Source organism: Nilaparvata lugens, chromosome X, assembly GCF_014356525.2.
Source record: "Nilaparvata lugens isolate BPH chromosome X, ASM1435652v1, whole genome shotgun sequence".
Classification (NCBI taxonomy): Eukaryota; Metazoa; Arthropoda; class Insecta; order Hemiptera; family Delphacidae; genus Nilaparvata; species Nilaparvata lugens.
This window is the reverse complement of record NC_052518.1, coordinates 97,022,090-97,037,400: the sequence shown is the minus strand read 5'-3', so window position 1 is coordinate 97,037,400 and position 15,311 is coordinate 97,022,090. Positions and strand designations below refer to the sequence as shown.

Genomic DNA, 15,311 nt, shown 5'->3' with positions numbered 1-15,311 from the left:
GTTTTGAGAGCAGAAATACAAACAGAATTAGTGTCAACAAATGTTCTTAATGACAAATAATCGGGCTTATCTATTTGCTTAAACTCTAGTAACTGATCGATGTAATACGAACATAATCTTCTTGGATTCGAGTATCTGTCACACAACTGAGTGTAGGCGATAAGATAATTTTCATTTGATAGAGACAAATGAGCTATCATTTGAGCGGCTGAGCCTGACACATTGGATTTCAGATAGTGAAATTTTTCTATATCTGAAAGTGATCTATTCGTATGAATAATCGCATTAAACATGTTCAAGAACTCGATCCATTGTTCAATATCACCATTAAAATTAAGCAGCTTTATTTGTGGTAAATTGATGTTAGAACTAGGATTGGTCTGCTGTACAGTTTCAATTGTTGGCTGTTTACAAAATGAAGTGTACCTTCCATAGAGTTCAAGAAACTTCTCGCCCATAACATCATAATTCTCATCAACTGAATCAGTTAATAAAGCAAGTTCTGTGATGTTGTCTTGAATTGATTCGAATGTTAGAAAATCATTTCTTAAATCTAGAATCATACGCTCAGAGGGATTGTTTGATAAGGATTTGATTGCTGACTCTATTTTGATAATAATTCTGTTTCTTTTTATTGTTGAAAGCTTCAACTCCATAGTGGGATCCTTAGCTTTGACTGTAACATTGATATTAGTTTCCTGGGTGGTTGCATTTTGAGTTGTATCGTGTAAAATACGCGATTCAGTAAGCGAGGTATCTCCATGGTCTGACATTGTGAGCTGAGGTTAAGATTTCAAAGATCATGTCAGAACTAACAAGAACAAGTAACTGAGTAACTGTCTAGCTGATAACACATACAGTGCACTCAAACCTACTGAATCTAATTTCTTTTAATGAGAGGAAGTGATACTGAAACGGTTGCGAAGTGCGTTGCAAACGAGAACGATACACAATGTGCAAGGAATGGAATAAGGAAGGTTGATACAGGCTTTGTTGTGGTCGTCTGCTTGGCTCCGTTGCGTGAGTAGCTCTCTCTCCTTCCTGCACTTGACGTTCATTGATTCACGTGACACTGATTAAACCGAATTTTGCCGATCATTAACGAGGTTCGATAGTTGATCGATTTTGAAATGGAAACAAGATCCAAAATGTCCGACTATGGCTTGGGTTGAAACTTTGAAATTCAATAACTTTTGAACCGTGCAATGCATTGAGTTGAAATAAACGGAATTTTCACTTTGAGTTCACACACTACCGAATCACACAGCTCAAAACAACGGGACTTTAACATTTAAAAACATCTAAATAACACGACACGTACAGACACTGACAATGAGCAGAATGCATTTCCAAAAAACACTGATCTAATCCGGACTCGAATAGGACCAATTATGGTGATTAGAAACAGAAATTTTACAAGTGGAGGACCGCGGGTGAACAAAAGAAAATAGCTGTGTGATTATAAACGAAAACTTACTTGAAAAACTGAAGAAAACTGCAATTGAAACCGGGGCTTCAAAGTAGTAATGATGTTGTAGCCTCGAGCACTTCTTGCCAACTGAAACTGGAGGGGGGAAGCTGCTTTTGGCTGCTTCCTTCTACGATGAAGAGGGAGGGGTGGGGGTAAGGAAGGAAATCACGATAACTGTCTTTACCAGTTTATTTATTTAGGTATCCACTTATTTATGTATATTTCTACTTTTTATCGATTTAGTTACAATTTCTGAAGGAAGCAACAGGTAAACCCCAAATGTGCTTCCTTAACACTAACAAAACTTACAAATTCAATTCATATTCAAACAACAAAAAATGCATAATCGAAGAATAAAATAATGACAACTTGATGGTGGAGTAAATAATGATGTTGTATCCATTTCAGGGCCGATTTCCAGTGCCAAACAACAACATGAGCTACACGAGGCGGAATGGGTCGGGTAGAGGGGCTCAGGGGAGATTCGGCCATCCCATGCACGACAACCAGGTATGTTGCACTTATCAACATGCCTTGCATAACAAGTAGGCCTATATTGTCGTAATTCAATTTTCAGTTGAATATTTATGTAATTTTCACATAAATCTTGAAATGATACCGCTTTTTCCATCTTCTAGTTATTGATTCCTGATGGGTAGCTGTTTTTGTGTTGAAAATTGATAAAGTCACAATCTGTTTTGTCTTATGATAATCTCAGTATGTTCATCTTTAGGCTACATTGATGCATTTCAACCAACCTGTTCACTTTTCTCACCAATTTCTCTAGAATTAGAAACAACTTTATTTTGAAGAGTTTGAGATTTGGGCTGTGCTTCTTGTTTCTCTCAATCATTGCAACGATTTGTTGATTATAATGTTGAATACATGAATTAATCAATTATTTTGTGGCAGAGGGCGTTTGGAAGGAATGGCGCGACCAGTTTCCGTGTGAGCGTGAAAGTTGGCGAGCGAACGTTTGAGGGCGAAGGCATAACTGTACAGGCGGCCCGCCACGACGCTGCCTCCAAAGCTCTCGACGAACTGAGACATTTGCCCGTCGAAGAGAACCGAGTAGCCAAAGGATTCTCGCCTCTAACTGAATGTGAAGACTCTGGTAAGAATAACTTCCATTTATTACGTACTGATATCTCTATACTGATTCTATCTCAGATTCAGATATCTAACGTCAGAAGCTGTTACAATAATATATATTCTATTATATCTAGCTACGATTGTCCGCAATCATTGGAGATAATGTTTTTGAACATGTTTTTACTAAATGGGTTGATGGTCGATAAAAACTAGTTTATTTTAAGTTAAAAATGGCCATAAACATCTTTTATTCATCTATTTATTCAATCATTTAGAATATTACACAGGTTGTGGTAGCTTGCCCAAAACAGTTTCAATTCTAATTTATACAACAGTCGCTACAAATGTAGCGCTAGGTTATGTGTCACTTTCACATTTTCCAATTACACACTCCATTTTACAATCCAAAATAAACAAGAAACATATTTAAATAAAAAATAATACGGCTAAAATGAATTGAAACAATTGAAAAAGTACAAACTTTTAAAGACACTTGGAGACCAGAAAGACAAACTCACTATTTAGAACTTACAAAGCTTAATATTTTAATAACTTCAGCATGAGTTATATTGTTTAGTAACATGTCCAATTATTAATTCCATGATTCAAGCAACACCCGGATCTCCTTATTGAATTAATTGGTACTTTTTGAGAGTGCTGGTTAGAATACGTGCAAAACATTCATCACAGGATTTCTGGACATTTTTGAACCTAATAAAATTATCATTAAATAAAAAGACTAAGAAATTGTCATTATTCAATAAAATTCTATTTCGGTCTATTAATTTTTATTTATTAATATGTATCATCTCAAGGTTATGCTATATTTCTATAATCTATCATTCCTGTTTCTATCTATTAATGTACGTAGCTACTGTTTATTTTCAAGAAGACATTTTTGTACTATCAAAGTGAAAGATTCTCTTTAATATCAGTATAAAATTAGTATGAATAATAAGCTGTGATTTTGCATTGATATACAGCACCAAAGACTGACAAAATCTCTCAATAGTTTTGAGATCACAGGACAAAAACTGTTCAACAAACTGCCTTCCCATTTACATAATGTGTCACAAAAGATATTTAAACAAAAGATATGTAGTTGGCTAGTATTAAACCCGTTTTATAAATTGACTGAATTCGATGAGTGCCTAGTAAATATATGTTAGTAAATAATTAGTACCTGTCTATAAGTGTTGGTTAGTCTGATTATCTTGTTATCTAAATTCAACTTCTCTTCATCACTCAACTGTGATACTATAGTAGAAACGTCCAAATGTAAATATTGTTGTTGTTATTCTATTTGTTAATATTAACCATTATTACATGAGCATTGTGTATATACTACTGTAGAAGTGTGTGACTTGAACTTATCGTTGTTATGTTATATATTGACGTTGTCTATGCTGTAAAGGCTTTTCGACAATAAAATTTTATTTATTTTTTTATTTAATACAATGATCGGAAAAGAAAAAGGCTAATGTGTACGTCCAGTGCCAAAATACCTGTCATCAAATTTTTGGTTGGGATCGATTTAGTATGTCATTTTGAACACAAAATCACAAGAAATAAACGGCGGCGACTCATCATAAATTTTTAAAAAATAATTTAGTTTTACTAACCTCACTTTGTTCACGCAGGACATTTCAAACACGTCTAATATATTATAGGTTAGGAAAGCTAAGGTTAGGAAAAGCTTAGGTTAGGAAAAGCTTTAGGTTAGGAAAACTTAGATTAGGAATATCACAATTTGATGATTTCGATAATCAAAATGGCTGCTACTTATAGGTTAAATGCATGTAAAATTGTGCTACTTTGAACTTAGTTTATTTTAAAAACAATAGTGACCGCCGTTTAATTTTTGTGATTTTGTGCTCAAAACACATACTAAATCGATCCCAACCAAAAATTTGATGACAGGTATTTTGGCACTAGACGTACACTTACACCAAGAAAAAACAGGCTATTGCCCAAAACTTTTTCAATTTCCTAATTTAGTTTCAAATTGTCCAAATATTATACACAGGTTATGTCCATTTCAATTTTCTACACCAAATCACAATGGCCCGTTCTGTGTACATGGAATGTGGTAAATTGTCCGATTCACTATTTACCAGGTAAAAAGTTCCGCGTTCCATGGGAAGAGTTTTGACAGATTCTGTACCAGATACCAGTTCCAGTTCCAAAATCCTGCCCCACAGGTCAGTCGAAGCGTGGTAAATTGTCCGACCTGGTTCAGTTCCAACTATCTGAGCTCTCATTGGTCGATGATTGTAGTCTGCTTGCTTATCTGCGCATGCGCTGATTGTTTGTTTGTTTACCATAGCATAGCCATAGAATACATAACCAACAATATAATGTTTGATAACCATTCATTAAATGAATCTTTCTCTATAGAAAATTTTAGAGTTTGTAATTTTTTTTCTAGACGGTAAGTTTGTAAAACAGCCTTTCTTCATTCACGCAGCTAGTAAACGACACATTTTAGTGTAAATTAACTTTATATGTGCGCGCCAAAAGCTTGAACCAACGATTTTGAAATGGCGTTCCATGGGAACATTTTGCACTAGTCACGTAATGCAACAATTTACGATTGGAACTGGAACAATTTACTGTACACAGAACGTACACAATATGAGAAAATATATTATAATAAAACAATAAATTTTAAATTTGAATAGATTGATAGTAAAACTTTTGTAAAAACATGAAACAAACTTTAAATTCACAAAATAAAGATTAAAACCCTTAAATTTTGTGCTCGAAAATATCACGTTAACCTTAGCTTCATAACAGCTGTTTCATGTTCAGAGTAGATAATATAAAATATTGTAATTTTCTGATTATTATCATTGTGCTTCATACTACAGGATCCTGTGTTGAAAGTGATTCATCTTCGGACTTGAAATCGCCAATCTCACTTGTCCATGAACTGGCGTTGAAGAGGAATTTAAGCGTCAGGTTCCAAGTGATTGACGCAAGTGGCCCTCCACACATGCGCTTCTTTGTCACACAATGTCAGGTGGCCGACTCATTCGTCACCTTTGGCGTAGGAAACGGAAAGAAGGTATTTAACATACAATATCATTCAATGCTCTCATAGAATTGACAGTTTGACATTGTAAAGCATATTTATTTTTGGCTGTGGACTTGATGTGTGCCATGAGATTTATGGTAGTCATATTGATCGTTTGAAGGGTTCTTGAAGAACAACTGTTAGTTGCTTTTCACTACTGACATATATCATTTGTAACTAACTGTAAGTTCAATGTAACAAATATTATAAGGTTCAGAACCCCGATATTTATTCATTGAATGAATGAATGAATGAATATGATATTCATAATATGATATTTATTCATAAACACAAAATATACCAGGCGCACACCAACGCGAAAGTTTTGTTGCGGTGCAAATTCAATTCGCAGAACTTGCCGTGCGGAAATTTAATACCATTGCGGTGTATGTGCTGGCGCAAACCAATGCGTTGCGAAATATTCCCTTGCGAATAATTCGCAGCTTTTGGTACATGCAGCATTTGCAGCGCTTTTTCGTGTTGCGAATTTTGTGGCGAGTTCTGGAACTACACTAGTTTCGTCTGCCTTGTAAACAACATAAGTCAACTCGAATATTCCTGCGCTCAACATTGCGATTATTTCGCCCCAATATTTCGCAACGAAAACTTCGTTTGGAAACCGCAGTCTGAATTCTTGAAAATTCCGCAACGAATTTGTACGCATCGGTGTGCGCATACCTATACCCTGTACAATTATTAAGAATTTGTTTATTAAGTAACTAGACGCGTTTTTCCAGGCGTTTTAGGAACTGGCGGCGGACAGGTCTGCAGGGTAGGAAGCTCTACGATTGGCTGATTATCAGCTGATTCCCGAAAGCCAACTCAATCAGCTGATTATCAGTCAATCTGAGAGTTTCCTGCCCTACCGACTCATCCGCTTTCATTGCAAACACGCCTGAAAAAACGCTTCTTGTGGTTTGACCCTTACATTTCTTTTAAAATTAACCGCACTTATATTGACCCAATATTAGAGAATCAGTGTCTGGCATTATCTCAGTTGTGTATTTCAATATGCATGAAGAAATTGCCTTATTGGATAAAAGGGCCCCTCATATTTATTGGAAAAAATGTCTATGGCAAAGTACGATTTGTCTCAGAATAAATGTGGGAAGGCGATATTTTCCAAATGTTTTATTTTTCTTTTGTACTTCAGTTTTTCTATTCTCAATACAAGCTCACAATGAGACTTTTGTCTTATAAGCTTCAAGTTCTTTTGTACTGTTATTTTTACTTTTGTTTATATTATAAAAGAGTATGTATGTAAACGTGAACTCTGAAATCTTTCATCTATTGATGGAAATCTTCTTCGGCATTGGTTAAAGAATTAGGCACATACTGAATGTTGAAAATTGCTTGCAGGAATCGAAGAAACGAGCTGCTGAAAAGATGCTTGAAGAACTGCGAACTCTCCCTCCGAGAACAACAGTGAATGCAAAACCAACCAAAAAGAAATCTAGGAACCTCATCCGAGCTGTCAACCCTACCACAACTCAGGTTACTATTTTATTGACTTCCTATATTGGAATCGTTACTGTTCATAGAACAATCCTTGAAAATAATTAGAATAACCATATTCCAATTATTAAGGCTTCTTTTGACATAAAGCTGTAAACCTCCATATGTTGTAATTTTTCTATTGATGTAATAAATAGATATAATGTAGAAATGAAATAGAATGTAGTCATACGATTTATTTCCATAGAGAGAGTACATTTCTCTCGCAAATTTTCATAAATTTTCAGTTATTCCTGTAGACATTGTAATATTATTTCGCAAAACTCATGAACTGTTTCTCAAATAATGCACACGCATTCAGAATTAAATGTGGGAAGGCGATATTTTCCAAATGTTTTATTTTTCTTTTGTACTTCAGTTTTTCTATTCTCAATACAAGCTCACAATGAGACTTTTGTCTTATAAGCTTCAAGTTCTTTTGTACTGTTATTTTTACTTTTGTTTATATTATAAAAGAGTATGTATGTAAACGTGAACTCTGAAATCTTTCATCTATTGATGGAAATCTTCTTCGGCATTGGTTAAAGAATTAGGCACATACTGAATGTTGAAAATTGCTTGCAGGAATCGAAGAAACGAGCTGCTGAAAAGATGCTTGAAGAACTGCGAACTCTCCCTCCGAGAACAACAGTGAATGCAAAACCAACCAAAAAGAAATCTAGGAACCTCATCCGAGCTGTCAACCCTACCACAACTCAGGTTACTATTTTATTGACTTCCTATATTGGAATCGTTACTGTTCATAGAACAATCCTTGAAAATAATTAGAATAACCATATTCCAATTATTAAGGCTTCTTTTGACATAAAGCTGTAAACCTCCATATTTTGTAATTTTTCTATTGATGTAATAAATAGATATAATGTAGAAATGAAATAGAATGTAGTCATACGATTTATTTCCATAGAGAGAGTACATTTCTCTCGCAAATTTTCATAAATTTTCAGTTATTCCTGTAGACATTGTAATATTATTTTGCAAAACTCATGAACTGTTTCTCAAATAATGCACACGCATTCAGAATTAAATATGGGAATGAAATATTCATTTGAATTATATTAATTCCATTCAATTAAATCTTGCCATGCTTATTATAAAATAGAAAAATTAGTTTCGTTTGAAAACATAATTTAGAAAATCTTGAATTTTCTCTATGTAAAGTTTCAATTTTCAAAGTTTGCCAAACTGCTTTCTAAAATCTGTATTAAGTCCCCTTGAATGTTGATGTGAAACTGTGTAATAAAATGCCTAATAATTATTTTATATTTTCAATCTATCAGGAGAAACCAGAAACCGAAGTAGCGGACGAGATAAATCCTATTTCAAGACTAATTCAAATACAGCAAGCGAAAAAAGAGAAAGAACCTGTATTTACGCTGAAAGAAGAAAGAGGAGGACCTGAGAAGAAGGAATTTGTTATCGAGGTAAATTACTATCAAATCATTTTAATACATTGTCTAGTAGTCAATCATATTTTTGTCACGTATTTCAGGAAATTTGAATTGATCTCAACTCAATGTTATACTATACAGTTTTTATGATTTTTTCTTCAGAATGTCCACATTCTAGCGTATTTTTCCATTACTTTACACTAAACTTAGTTAAACATCTCTTTTCTGTATAGGGCTACTTGTAATATAAATATAAAGAAATAAAAATCTCAGTACCCTTTTTTTTGAAATATTTTATCACTACATGTTTCGGACATTTATGCCATTTTCAAGTGATATGAAGTAAATAAATTTAATACTACTGGAATATTCTTATTTTGATCATATGTTAGTGTATTCATATGTTTTTATGAACTAGGACTGTAAATTTTGGGTTTAAATTCGCATGATTCTATCAAAAATGGGGTTATTGGTGTCTAATTGGATTAAGTTTATTATTTTAATTCTGTTTAATTTTGCTGCTTTATAAATATGGAATTCTTCTTTGACATTCAGTTTTTGACTTTTATTACCATAATTAAGTAAAACAAACAGATTATAATGATAAAGTAGAGAAATTCATTAGAGATAACAAATTTGAAAATTTAACAAAAGATCCTCTATCCTCTATCAGGTTATCTGGCTAACATATACATGAACAATTTGGAAAAATCTAAAATAATGAATGATAATAATCCTCTAAAGAAAAATATTATTTATTGGCACAGATATGTTGATGATATAATATTTCTTTATAATAATGAAGATAAAACACATGAAGATTTTGAATTATATTTAAATTCAATATCTCCTTCTATAAAATTTACGATGGAAGCTCAAGAACATGAAATAAATTTCCTTGATTTAACGATTAGTATGAAAGATAACAAACATGATTTTAGCATTTATAGAAAACCCACACATACAGATTGTATAATTCCTAAAGATTCAAATCATCCTTGGCAACAAAAAATTTCAACTTTCAATTCAATGATATACAGGCTAATAAATATTCCCATGTCAAAAGATAATTACAGAAAAGAGAAAAATAATAAAATATATGGCAATAACAAATGGATATGATACCAAAACTATTGATAGAATGATTTACAAACAAAAAGGAAAATTAATACAGAATAGAACTCAACAGAATCAAGGAAATGTAGGAAATAAAGAATATATTTGTGTTCCATATAACACAATATTTAATAAAGCTATAAGAAAAACCTTTACAAAAAATAAATTCATTCTAGGTTATAGGACAACAAATAATGCATTCGAACTGATAAAAAAGAAATCAAATTTAAATGTACAGCAAGATAAGTTTAAAAAATCTGGAATCTATGAACTTAAATGTAGTGATTGCGACAAATTGTATATCGGACAAACGGGTAGAAATTTACATATCAGGTTTCGAGAACATATCCAAGCACTAAAATCTAAAAATTATACACAAAAGTCGGCATTTGCTGAACACTTGATAGATTCAGGCCATAATTTTACAGATATAAATTCCAATATGAAAATACTTAATTATGGTAATAAAAGTCAAAAAATGAATGTCAAAGAAGAATTCCATATTTATAAAGCAGCAAAATTAAACAGAGATAAAATAATAAACTTAATCCAATTAGACACCAATAACCCCATTTTTGATAGAATCATGCGAATTTAAACCCAAAATTTACAGTCCTAGTTCATAAAAACATATGAATACACTAACATATGATCAAAATAAGAATCTTCCAGTAGTATTAAATTTATTTACTTCATATCACTTGAAAATGGCATAAATGTCCGAAACATTCAAAAAAGGGTACTGAGATTTTTATTTCTTTATATTTAGTTAAACATGTTAATATACTGTGAACCATTTCATAGTACTAGGATGTCTTTCTTGCTACTGAAAACAGAGATTAATAGAAAAGTTATAGGTAGATAGTCGGTGATGAGAAATGGCTTTAAATTCCAGCGTCCTTATAAGCGACTCAACCATCTTGAGCTGTATGTAAATAGTCTTTTTTACCAAGATAGTCTGTTTGTAAATAGCTGGTTGCAAGGTCAACATAGATAGTAAGAAATTCATTTTAATTTTACGAAATTTAATTTTGTGATATGGAACCCACAATTTGCAGCTAGCAGGTGAGATATAAGGTTAGGTTAGGTTAGGTTTAATAAATTTAATAATTGTTTTAAACGATTTATGTACTACCCTTCAATTATTATTATTATCATAATATATCTCAAGAAAGCAGAAGGAGTTGGAAACATGAAATTAACAACATTGATCGGAATAATTAGATATTTTTTCTAAACCTCAGAGGAAATAGAACCTTTATAGTAATAGAACTAGAAATAGAGCCTCTTGCTATTAGAAACATTCTAAATAATTTCTAGAATGTGTTGAATTTAATGCGATGTGTTGCAGGTGTCCGTTGGAGAGTACTCTTACAATGGAACGGGTCCTAACAAGAAACTAGCCAAAAGGAATGCCGCTGAAGGATTATTACAAGAAATGGGATATTCCACTCCAACAACGCAACCTGGTTATAAGAAAGTAAGTTGAAGATGATTCCACAAACCAAACGTTTTCGAATGTCAATGAAAGGGAAAAATTTACACATAATGATGACATAGTTGACCGAAGCGAAGCTGAGGTCTTAGTTTTGACTCGATCGGCTATTGTCTGTTTGTTGGTTTGTCTGTACCGCAGTTACAGTCGCAGTTATTGTCCGATTTGGATAAAATTTGGTATACAAGTTCTTTGAAACAAGGCGCAGAAACGTATGTGTAACGATTTTTGATAAGACCTCCGATTTTTTTTAATTTGAAAAACCGCAGACCAACCTCCTTCCAGAAAGCTACTTTTTCGTATCTAGCGCCGTTATTTTGCAAGATACAGCAATTTTTATTCTTTTCAAAATGAAAGATCATTGTATTTACAATATGTTAAGAGTAAATCTTGTCCAAAATAAATATAAGTAAAAAAAATTGGCTCTCATTTTTATAATAGAACTTGTGCCGCTCTAAAATGTGCTGTATTTATTAATTGTAGAAAACGTCTCGCTTGACTGCACAATTTTTTCCCTTTCCAACACGAAATTTCCCTGTTTCATAGACGAATAGTTTCTGGAAAACTATTAGCTTTTGTTTTTCCCTTTAGTAAGAGATCGGAAAGATGGAAACCGAGTTGTGAGCATTTAACATTCTGCTTCACAATATACTGAACTTTCATAATGGCCCTTCTCATTAATTTGGAAGTTGTATTCATGAGTAAGGTCTACTGTTCGCAGAACTACTAGTTATTATATATAATTTTTCTCTTGCATTCAATAAATTCAATCATTTATATATTTCACTCATCGACTTGAGTTATTTAGAATTAGAAAATTAAATTGCATTATATAATTATAATCATATAATTCAAAGTACCGAACGCTATTTTCTATAATGCTTTATCCTTTTTACTTGAAAATGCTTATTACCTTAGGACAGCAGGGAGACACAAAATGAGCGAGTCGCGGGATGTTAGCTCTTATTGCGCTCGGAACACCAGATTTTGACAGCCACAAGTGCCTCAAATGGGTCGTCAGCCCTACATAATACCTTGCTGGTGTCCCTGCTTACTTTACACATATGGACACCACTTGTGTCCCACTGGCAACCCCGCCTTGTCTCCTAAACTAATATGGGCCTTATTCTACTTCTATTCTATTAAGTTGTACAGATAAAATTTATGATTAGTTGATATTAACTTTCTCTTTTTAGTTGCCTTGCCGTATTATCGGAAAGTATTGCATTCCGAAAAAAATTAAGGTATCCCAATTTCTAAATTTCTATACGTTTCAAAGTCCTCTGAGTCCAAAAAAAGGGTTTTTGGGTATTGGTCTGTATGTGTGTGTGTGTGTGTGTGTGTATGTGTGTGTATGAGTGTATGTGCGTCTGTGTACACGATATCTCATTTCCCAATTAACGGAATGACTTGAAATTTGGAACGTAAGGCCCTTACAATATAAGGATCCGACACGAACAATTTCAATCAAATGCGATTCAAGATGTTGGCTAAAATGGCGAAAATGTTGTCAAAAACAGGGTTCTTCGCGATTTTCTCAAAAACGGCTCCAACGATTTTGATTAAAGTTATACCTGAAATAGTCATCGATAAGCTCTATCAACTGCTACAAGTCCCATATCTGTAAAAATTTCAGGAGCTCCGCCCCATCTATGCAAAGATTGATTTTAGATTCTCAATTATCAGACTTCAGATACAATTTAAACAAAAAATTTCGAGTGGAAAAGATTCAGCATGAGAATCTCTACAACTAATGTTCAGTAACATTTTCACCTAAAATTAAAAATAAGCTCGAAATTCGAGAAAATGTGATTATCCAATTGCGAACTGTTGGCAACTGTTGATTCTATTAAATGATTCACTATGAAGATATAGCACACTTCGTGTGTCTTCAGCGTTATTGCCCTGTCACCAATTGGCTCAAATCTTTGAATAGTAGACTTGAGATGCGCGGGAACACTAGCGTCAGGTGATCAATTTCCATAACGGCAAGGAAAGTTGTGTGAGTGCGCCACACCAGATTTTTATTTAATGTCATGTGCTAGGTGACATTGGTTGTTCAAAAGGTTGACGTTGAATTACAGAGTGATATTGAAATTGCCAAACCCTTATGATTCGACACTATCCCATCTATATTTTGTTCCATTAAAAACGGTATGCTTCAACTATATTCATTATTGGAAGTTCCGGATTTGAAGTGCTTTTTCCACAATACTTTACTTTCATCAATATACTTCCAAGCTATCAACTGTTCAAACGGAAATATATTAATATATTTAAATGGAGACTCGCCAATTGAATTTCACTCCATTATATAAATGACTGTTATTACTTTTTATATCATGTAGTCAACTAAAGCTCCTGGAACTTGTCTTTGCAGGTGAACATATATATGAACCAAGAAAAGCAGGACGGGTTCATGAATCAGGATAAGCAGAAAAGCGAAACAGCTGGAGGGAGTGGGGGTCGACAGTTGGTGCCGGGAGTTCTTCTCATGACTGACAATACTAGAAGTTCATCCACTGGCAGCAACGGAAAACCTAGTTAGTTTATTCAATTTTGATTATTCTTTATAATTAGTCTATTCATTAACAAATGAATGTTGTCCAAAAGATAGATTTATTGAAAAATAAGTGGTGTGAAACCTGTTGTGTCAAACTTTTTTGACCTATTTTTTTACAAACCTCACCTCTTTTAGTTTGATAGATGAAACCTTTCCAATTTAAATAAAAAAGAAACATCCAAAACAACTTTCTTCAAATGTGTACGCAGTTAACTGAATCATTTCATAGTTCCATAATATTCATGAAGTTTATTGTTTTATAATCTGTCACAGTATTCCTGAATGATGATAATCAACAAATACCTTGAATATTTTTTAAGAAAACATGTTCAGTTTAGTTAAGTACAATTTTGATTATCTTCTTCTCAGTATTAATTTTGTAGTTTCGATATGGCCATAAATTTTCGTTCTCTTATTTTTCAATTGGAAAGTAACCAATTGTTATATCAGAAAGGTTATCTGATTTTCCTTTATGTTTAAATGAACAACTCATGTTTATTATTTTGATGAAATAATAGTATTAAGAGACACTTAGATTTCATATATGTGATTAAGATTCTGGTTGAATCAATTCAAATTGAAACGAGCTTGAATTATCTAATAAATTATACTCATGTTTACTGGCTGCTGTAATTTAATTTGTTATATTCGTGTTAATTATCTTAAATTCCCATAAAATGATTCAGCTTCAAAGTACCACTAAACTCATGTTCACTGGTTACTGTAATTCAATTTGTTGTATTTGTGTTAATTATCTTAAATCCCCGTAAAATAACTCAGCTTCAAAGTATCACTTCATTCATTTAAAACAGTATATTAGCATAGCACAATTTCATTTACACCCAAGCCTTGATAAAAAAATACTATTCAGGTACATTCAAAATCCTTCATACTAAGATTTCACGTGATCAATCTATTGTAAATAGATCTTAAAATTCTATCACTTTATTGTAATGTAGTTCTAAATTTTTTCTGACTGATAAAATTGTTTACAGCTAGTGCAATATTATACACGAATATTTGTCATAAATAATTGAAGCATCTAGTGTCGTAATGGTATTTTATAGCCATGTCCATATATGTAAATCGAAATCAAATATAACGAGTTGTGTAACATAAATAATTTGTTTATTGTTCATTTTCCTCATCTAATGTTAATGGATATATTGATTGATTATTGAATATTTATTTTTAGTGGGGTTGATATTACTGTAATGAAAAGTAATGTTGAATAATAATGAAAAGTAGTACCGTAATGTTGAATTTGGCAAGGGAATTTTGCTGCCGATACAGCATTGATGAAACTGTAGACGTTTATTTAGCACTTTGTCTCAAAAATTGTTCTAGCTGAAAAATTAATAATCCATGCCACGTGTAGGCCTAAACATTGCATCAGGAAAACGAAGTTTCAAAACTATTTTTTTTTCAGGTAGAAAGCAATTTAGAAACAGATGTTCCTTTTTTAATTTCGACCATATGATTTGGTGATTTTTTAATGAAATCGAATGTACCATTGATGAAATTTAAACATTAATTCTGAGAAATCTAGAAGGAAAATTAAAATTTGGGCTTCCAGGTGTACGAGATTGATA

General features: G+C 32.7%; 1 protein-coding gene across 1 annotated transcript in view; it reads left to right on the top strand.

Annotated features, from left to right (window-relative positions):
• Positions 1–14,842, top strand: part of LOC111056342 (double-stranded RNA-binding protein Staufen homolog) — a 33,624-nt gene extending 18,782 nt beyond the window's left edge. The window contains exons 2-8 of the mRNA XM_039442134.1: positions 1,880–1,981; positions 2,384–2,585; positions 5,434–5,630; positions 6,999–7,133; positions 8,435–8,578; positions 11,013–11,141; positions 13,537–14,842. Of these exons, the coding sequence (XP_039298068.1) occupies positions 1,880–1,981; positions 2,384–2,585; positions 5,434–5,630; positions 6,999–7,133; positions 8,435–8,578; positions 11,013–11,141; positions 13,537–13,704 (1,077 nt within the window). The 3' untranslated portion in view covers positions 13,705–14,842. The remainder of the gene's footprint in view (positions 1–1,879; positions 1,982–2,383; positions 2,586–5,433; positions 5,631–6,998; positions 7,134–8,434; positions 8,579–11,012; positions 11,142–13,536) is intronic.
• The last annotated feature ends 469 nt before the right edge of the window (positions 14,843–15,311 follow it).